Here is an 8,963-nt window from a genome sequence, read left to right on the forward strand (position 1 = left end):
TATATATTTATATATATATAATACATAAGATAAAGAGTAGATTTCCTAGATATAAATTAATTAGCATTATAATAGCCTATTGAAGAAAATCATACATTTTCCTTCTTTGAAGGATTTTGAGGTTTGGATTTACTTTATTCTCACTGGAATGGGATGAAGTGCAAAGCCTCTGTAGGCAGAGTTCTTTTCCCAACCTTAAATGTGTGCTTGGCTCTTTCAACAAGGAGCTATTCAAATACCTACTGTGGTGAAGCCCCAGTGTTAGAAGGGGAAAGAGGAAGATATGGTACTGCAGCTAAGAGGCAGTCCCTGAGACCTATTTCTTCTCTAAGGAGCTCAGCGTCACGTGGACAGAGAGAAAGTTGACGCTAAAGGAATCGAGAAGAGTAACATTTGAACTTCAGGCTGCTTAGGGGTTCTTCCAAAATATATTTTGTTACATCTTTAATATTCATCTTTTTCTAAAAGATAATGCCTGTTGAATATAGAACACTGCTTTAAGAATGCAGAATTATCAATCTGAAAATAAATGATTATTATTCAGGACTACAGACAAAGCTATGGAAGACTAAATATTCATAAGGTAGATTCAGTGGAAATTTTGGTGTTTTACTTTCTAAAAGCAACCTGGTTTCTTATATCTATTTTGTGATACATGCAAACATGGGAAAACTCTGGATATTTAAAGTTTTATTAGGTAACTTCCAAATAATTGAAGTCCTACTGTACATTCTTACTCATAGTGATAATTTATTAATTAATCCAGATTATCATGAATCTAAAATTGTTCACAAAGATCACTATTGACTTGGATTGTGCATTTAAACTATAAGTGCCTTTTTGTAATGATACTTTAAGGAGTATTTGGACAAGGCATCAGTCACACTGTGGATACAATCTGCTTTCTCTGGCAGCTTATTATTAATGTAAAATGAGAGTCCATATTGATCTTTGCTTATGCAGGAAATGCACATGAATTCCATGAAACTGCAAGTGAAGAGTGAAGGGCAAATTTTGGCTTCTAATAAAACAGTAGCTTGAATATTTGAGTGCAAATCTCTCTTTTGAAATAAACAAAGATACCTTTTACTTGCAGAACTTTCCGTTGTAATGAAGTCAAGGCTAGAACAGTTAAAATAGGATAATACTTGAAAGTGAATGAGTACATAAATAAGATTTTGTGTTGCTTTACCTAACTCCTGCTCTCTTTTCCATTTACAGTTATTCAAGAGCAAGAAAATGAACCTATGCCCCTATCCTTGAGCTCAGACATCTCCTTAAATAAGTCACAGTTAGATGACTGCCCAAGGGACTCTGGTTGTTATATCTCATCAGGAAATTCAGATAATGGCAAAGAGGATCTGGAGTCTGAAAATTTGTCTGACATGGTACATAAGATTACTATCGCAGAGCCAAGTGACTGAACACACACTCTCAACTATATATCTACAGATGCATCCGTTTTAACTCTTCTTGAGTTAAAACATCAAATAGGAGAGGAAGATAAATATTTGTAAATAAAACCTAGGTTTAAATGTTTTAATCTGAATAATTGTACATAACATTTTGTATCTCTAACATTCCAAATTATTGTCAATAAAATATATATTTATTATTTTAAATACTATGTGTTAACATTTCACTTGCCTGTATTAGAAAGGCATAATGTAAGACTTTGGTATGTGTGACATATGCTTCATTTGACTTTCTTTTACAAGTACAATATCTGCAAAAAACAAAGTAACCTTTTTTCCTACCTGCCAGTTTTGCATTTGTATATGTTATTGAACAAATAGTATTAGAGGATTCACTGTTGAAACAAGTTGTCCAAGCAATGCCATATTCATTTTTACACTTATTGGGAAACTGTGAGTTAATATTGGACACATTGTATCCTGATCCACAGTGGAGTTTCAGTAATTATATTTTGTTGACTTTATTTTGTTTTCTAGTATAAAAGTATAGATAATGTGTTGTCACTTCTGATTTAGTGAAATCAATTGTAATAATTTTACAGATATTTTGTCTTTAAGTGTAAATATTTTAAAATTCGACATAACCTAATGTTAATAATAAAAAGAACTATTTGCATATTGCATTTTCCAGAGTAGTGTTACTTGGGGGTTTTAATATTGGACTACAGAGAAAATATCTCCTCCCAGACACCCCTCACTTTTTGTAATATAAGTGCATCCCATAGCAATAATCTCAACCTCTTCAACTTCATCTGTCCCCTGAACCCCAGTGATGTTTATCTGACTCACTTGATACCCCCAGGAAACTTCAATTCCACATAACCAAACCATTGATTTTCTCTACAAATTTGTTTCTGCTTTTTTATTGCCAACTCCTCTTTACTGCTACTACCATCCAGCCAGTCATCAAAGCAGAAAATCATTTCTTGCTTCATCTCACATATGTCCTCATACAAATTCAATAAGTAATCAAGCCCTATGGATTCTACCTCTAAAAATGCTTTCATATTCATGGCGTTCTATCCATTTCCATGGTTGTTGTCTTGCTTTGGATCCTCATGATCTCATGCATGGAATATGGCAGTAGCTTTCCAACTGACCCCCTACCTTCTCATCCATCCTCCACAGAGCCTCCAGATAAATCTTTCTAACCCATGAATCAAATCAGGTACTTTTCTGCTTGAAAGTTTTGGGTGGCTTCTCATTGTCTTTAGTATAATATCCAAACTTTCTTCCAGACTGCATAAGGTATTCCCCAATTGTTTTGTATCTACCTTATGAATTGTAACTACCCCCTCACCACCACTACCATACACACACACTTCTCAATCTACACTCCAGTCATAACAATCGACTTGCAATTTTCTTCCCTTTGTGACTTTTCATATACTATTTCTTTGCCTGGAGTGTCTCCTGCTATTTTCCACATTAGGAAGTCTCCCTCTTTTCTCCATCCTGAAGGTCACTTACTCTGTGAAGCCTTCCATGATTCCCTTTGGTGCTCTCTTCTTCGTATTTCCATTCCACTTGTAAATTGTGGGTCATAGCACTTGTCATATTATGCTTTGTATGATAATTGCCCTTCCGTAAGACTGTGACCTCCTTGTGACAGAGATTATTTTGTTTAGCCTTTTTAATCACCGGTGCCTAACGTAATACCGGGCACACAGTGGGCACTTAGGAAATATTTGCTAGAGGGCATTGAATATGATGATTATTCCCATATAACAGATTCCATCTTCCTATTTAAATTGATCCATTTGAGCTTTAAGTAAGTACCTTCCCATGTAACCTATTTTTTTTTTTTTAACAAATAAAACATAATACCTTAGGAAAAAACAGGAAACACACAGTGTTATTTCAAATGCTGGAGGACATTACACTGTTAATGTCTGGCATATTTTCCCAGATCCCTGAGATTTAACTGCATGCGCAGTGCCCAGGTGAGGCTAACGCGCCTGTCCACCTCTATTCTTCCCCCTTCACAGCATGAAATGGGGTCTCAGTTTCAGTTTTCCGAGGTGCTGCCTCCGTTCTGACCCCACTCTTGCTATGGCTACCACTCCAAATCGATTATTCTGGGGGTCCTTAAACACAGAAGTCACTAACCATGATTTTAAAACTTTAATCAACCTGCTGCCTCAGGGAGATCAAGACAGGATAGCTTCTTCATGGAGATGCCAGGAAACTGTAAGTTAGGGAGCAACTAACAAACTACTTGACTTTAAAATGGTGGCAATCGCCCATGACGCATACTCAGCTACAACTTCAATCACTTAAAAATGAAGGTCTGGTACCCATTCAAGGATGTAGGGAAATGCTTTTGAGAGGAAGTGCTGCAGAGGTCTTGAGGAGATTGAAGCAGAGGAAGAGAGATTGGATTCCTAAAAAGAGGAGACACCATGAGGCTCAGGTGGTCAGGAGGAAGGCCTCATCACCGAGTTCTGCACTAAAAAGGATACAAGAATGGCAGACGTATACTCAACATTAAGGGAGCGCTGCTGTCCTCACCTTACCCACAGCTCCTTACTATCCCCTGCAGCTCTAGCCTCAGCTCCCTCAACGTGGGGGAGTGAACATCAACAGAAGGAAGATAGGTTTTTCTCTTGGCCATGGAAAGCTGAATAAAGAGGAGCAGAAAGATAAGAAACAGTTCATCCAAGTTTGGGAGGTAGTGGAGGAACTTGGACTTTCTGCTGCTTTTGGCTGAGTGAGAGACATGAGTCCGAGCCTTTTAAGATGACTAAAGGATTAACATTATAATAATTACAGGATCATGATACTGGCTTTGTGTTTCTAGGTTGAACCCTGATGACATTCCCAGTCTCATTTGTTTATTTATTCACTCAGTAATATTTAAACTTGGAACGTGTATACTGTCCAAGACGATGCCAACAAAGGTCTTTTTAATGATACAACTGCGTGAGAATCGTACCATAGCTTCTCTCATTGGAACCCACTGAGTCTTTCATATATACACAGATTGGAATATACTGTTACTCTGATCCCAGAGATTCCGTATCTTTGCAAATTCAAGTATGTTGTGACAATATGCATGGTTAGAGGAATTTTATTCCAGATAAATAAATAAAATCCTCATAATAATTTTTTGATGAATACAAAAATTAGATCATTTAAATTCTGAGTTCTCCTTGTTGTAATGTAAACACGAATATATCTACACTCAGAAGTATTTTATTATAATCTTTTCTCTTTTAATCAATTAAAGTGCCAAGCAAGTTAGTTCAGAAATAAAATAACTTTTAAAATTTCAAAATGACAGGCAGCTAAAGATTATCAGGATTTCAGAAAACGTACAATTTACTGAGGTTACAGTCAAGTGCCTTGCAACTTCCTGAGTGAGGCTAAATTGATGACATTTCACATTGAGAAACTTCCGTTACAAGCAGAAGTTCTGAGAAAAATAATATGAAGAAATTTTAGATATTCCATCACCTCACACACGCATGCACTTCCATCCTCCCCACAACCATCAAAGAAACTTGAATAACTAATTTGCATACAGACTTCAAGTACTCTTTTCATAAAGTGGGAAGTCACGCTACAATCATGTAAAGGTTGAGAGCAAAATGAAAGGGACTAAATGTAGATAAAAGAACAGCAGCTTCTAAACTTGACCAGGTTTCTTGGCTATGGAAATGAGATAAAAGCAACACTCCTTTTACGTGGCCTCCTACTTAACTGCCGAATTCCTCTGATCACACCCAATGTTCACCTAAACATAGAGACTGGAGGAGATCATGGAGTTGAAGCATCTGGTTTGAAAATTGTGTGACTCTGGGCAGGTCATTTATCCTCTAAGCTTAGTCCTTTTTTCTTAAATCTACAAAATGTTGTCAATTAATAATGTGTGTCAATTAATAATGAGATAATGTGTGTAAAGCACACAGCACAATGCATGTAGTATGTGCATAAAAACAACTACTGCTATTATTTCCACGACGTCATTTTTATTCATTGATGTCTGGACATTCAGTCCAGTCACATTAATGAGATAATGTGTGTAAAGCACACAGCACAATGCATGTAGTATGTGCATAAAAACAACTACTGCTATTATTTCCACGACGTCATTTTTATTCATTGATGTCTGGACATTCAGTGGAAGCAGTGCACAGACTGCCACGATGTAGGCATGGACTTGCAGGCATTTGAAGTTCTTAAGACGCAAATTGTCTCAGAGCTATGACCACTGTGTTTGTCAGAAGCAATGAGAGACAGTCAGCTGGCCTAAGAGAACTTCTCAGATGAATGACCATTTCTTCATGAAAGAATATTTCTTTGTTTACTCCTAACCAGCTTAGGAAGAGGCTGCGCTATATTTAGCTTTCATTCCTCACATCTAGGGTGTGATAGGAGTACTCATTTGTCTTTTTTTGTTTGTTTTGTTTTGTTTTGTTTTGAGATGGAGTCTCACTCTGTCACCCAAGCTGGAGTGCAGCAGCAAGATCTTGGCTCACTGCAACCTCCACCTCCTGGGCTCAAGCGATTCTCCCACCTCAGCCTCCCGAGTAGCTGGATTACAGGTGTGCACCACCGTGCCTGGCTAACTTTTTTGTATTTTAGTAGAGACTGGGTTTCACCATGTTGCCCAGGGTGGTTTTGAACTCCTGAGTTCAGGGAATCCACCTGACTTGGCCTCCCAAAGTGCTGGGATTACAGGTGTGAGCCACTGTGCCCCGCCGGAGTACTCATTTGTGAAGAATGAAGGATTTATAAATAAATGCCTAATGAATAAGTGAAAAAATAAAAGTTTTGGGGTTATTACTGCTATTAGTGCACCTTGGACCCTGGTCTCTGACAAATTATGGAGTCACAACTCATTGTGCTATAGGCAGCAGAGAAGCCCTTAGGAAGGCAGCCTAAATGTAGATATTTACCTATTTATAAAGCTTAAGAGCATTTAGGCAAATAATCTGCCATGGGAAATCGAAGTGCAGAAAGAGGCTGACAGGCTTCCAGGAACATATATGGCCTTTGAACAACTCCTCCTTCCCTATCTTCATCATGCAAACTTCTCACATTTGAATTGCCAACAGTTCGAGTATCAGAAGGTCTGTGTGACGTCCATTATAAGTTAAGAAACCATGCGGGAAGAATGTAAAAAAATGATATTAGTATATTCAGTGGTTTCTTTTGACCTTCTGGGGTCCCTGATGGGCCTGAGTGCAAAGCAGCATTTCCTCATAGGACAGGAGTAGAATCCTGATGTGTAAGGTTAACAGGATCATTTCCTTTCTGAGTTCTTGGGCACTAGGCCAAGTGAATGGGCAGGAATCATTCCAGTTGCCGAGTAAAACGGGGTGAAAAGCACTTCTGGCACACTGTGTCCATATAAATTATACTTGTTTGCAATTCATCAACTCCTTCTCTCCTTTATATCCATATGTAATGTAAATGATCATCTTTCTCTGAAGCTCCATAATGATGCAAAGCTCAAAAATGTGATAGAATCAGCTAAAAGAGAGCAGATGGAAGTTTATCCCCCAATATGCATATTCATAAAAAAATAGAGAACTCAACAAAAGGAGATACATAAGTACTTTTACCCGGGGGCTGCATGGACTTCTGTATGACAGTAAGTTGGTTTTCTGCAACTGTTCATTCCGGAAACCTTTACTCATTCGTTTCTGCAGCAGTCATTGAAAATGCTCTGGGAAAAAAATCTGTCTCTGTAGGAAACAAATACATTTCCCTTTGGATTTTTATTGTACCTTAGAACTCATGATTCAGGAAGTAATGGTTAAATATTTTACTAGAAAAAAATACAATTAGAAGGCAAACAATGTAAAAAAGTGAAGTCTTAAGTGCTCCTTTAACAATGCAAACTACAGGCATTTGAAAGCACACTGTTACACTGAAACAGTGACATAGGGAGAATAATGAACTGTCTGGATCACATTTGTGTATTTAAAAAAATATATCTGATTACTCAGGGGCTAAGGTGGTTCATGCCGGTATACTGAAGATACAGCAATGCTGCTAGAAATTTTGTTTAGACAAAGAAAAGAAAAGATAGGAAATGGTTTAAACAACAACAACAACAACAACAAAGAACTATACGGCCGGGCATGGTGGCTCATTCCTGTAATCCCAGCACTTCGGGAGGCCAAGGCCGGCAGATCACCTGAGCTCAAGAGTTCGAGACCAGCCTGGCCAACACGGTGAAACCCCGTCTCTACTAAAAATACAAAAATTAGCTGGTGTGGTGGCAAGCACCTGTATTCCCAACTACTTGGGAGGCTGAGGCAGGAGAATTGTTTGAACCCGGGAAGAGGAGGTTGCAGGGAACCAAGATTGTGCCACTGCACTCTAGCCTAGGTGACACAATGAGACTCTGTCTCAAAACACACACAGACACACACACACACACACACACTAAAAACAAAAAAACTATATAAAATCATTGGAAGGGTGGTTGTGAGTTTTGGTAGCACACAATGAAAGAAGTAGCATTCAGACCAAAATGAGATGTTTCTGACTCTCGTCTCCAATGTACTCTCCACTTGTGAAGCCTGGATATTCACTCAGAGATATTCACCTGTATAACGTACTACATTCCAGTTCTGTACCCTCAGGTTCCTGTTGGGCTCAGTGAGCAGAAAGTCCCCTCATTCCCTGAGGAGTGAGGTCAGGGTATTTGTTCTCCCTATGAGGTCACCTTGTGCTGGTGCTTCCCTTAATCAAAGGTCTTTAGTCCTTTCAAGGTGACCTTTTACATGATTCTCCCTCCTTGAGATTCTAGTAATTGCCCTTTCTCCTCATCTCTTAGGGTCTAGATTGAGTAACAGCTCTGTAGTTCTTAGCTCCCACTCCCAGCGTAGCCCTTATTGGTTTCCCTGCCCTCTACTCTGCCCACACCTTTGTAGTTAGTCCCATTTTAAATAAGTCTTCCTGGTATTTCCTAATTTGATTGTGTTTCCTGCTGGTGCTGGACTAGTACAGTGATCCACCATCCCTCATGACCTCATGACTTCCTTTTTTTTTCTGAGATGGAGTCTTGCTCTTTGGCCCAGCCTCCCGGGTTCAAGAGATTTTCCTGCCTCAGCCTCCTGAGTAACTGGGATTACAGGTGTGCAACACCACGCCTGGCCAACTTTTGTATTTTTCTTTTTTTTTAAAGTAGAGACAGGGTTTCACCATGTTGGTCAGGCTGGTCTTGAACTCCTGACCTCGTGATCCACCTGCCTTGGCCTCCCAAAGTGCTGGGATTACAGGCATGAGCCGCCGCACCCAGCTATGTCTCCTAATTACTTAGGCCATGTTCTTGAATGCAGTGAGAACATGGTGACTCCAGTATAACTACACGTACGTGGTCTCAGGTCATTTTTTTCTATTTCACTACCTGCCATCAGCCTTGCTGGCAATCAAGTTGCTTCAGGAAAAGAAAGAAAAAAAGAAAAGATAAGAAAAAAAGAAAAGAAAAGAGAAGAGAAGAGAAGAGAAGAGAAGAGAAGAGAAGAGAAG

General features: G+C 38.8%; 1 protein-coding gene across 1 annotated transcript in view; it reads left to right on the plus strand.

Annotated features, from left to right (window-relative positions):
• The window catches only part of SAMSN1 (SAM domain, SH3 domain and nuclear localization signals 1), a 64,124-nt gene extending 62,026 nt beyond the window's left edge, over positions 1 to 2,098 (plus strand). Inside the window, exon 8 of the mRNA XM_017852417.1 lies at positions 1,222 to 2,098. Coding sequence (XP_017707906.1) covers positions 1,222 to 1,424 — 203 coding nt within the window. The 3' untranslated portion in view covers positions 1,425 to 2,098. The remainder of the gene's footprint in view (positions 1 to 1,221) is intronic.
• Positions 2,099 to 8,963: the final 6,865 nt, after the last annotated feature.

Source organism: Rhinopithecus bieti, unplaced genomic scaffold (assembly GCF_001698545.2).
Source record: "Rhinopithecus bieti isolate Rb0 unplaced genomic scaffold, ASM169854v2 scaffold_34373, whole genome shotgun sequence".
Taxonomy (NCBI): domain Eukaryota; kingdom Metazoa; phylum Chordata; class Mammalia; order Primates; family Cercopithecidae; genus Rhinopithecus; species Rhinopithecus bieti.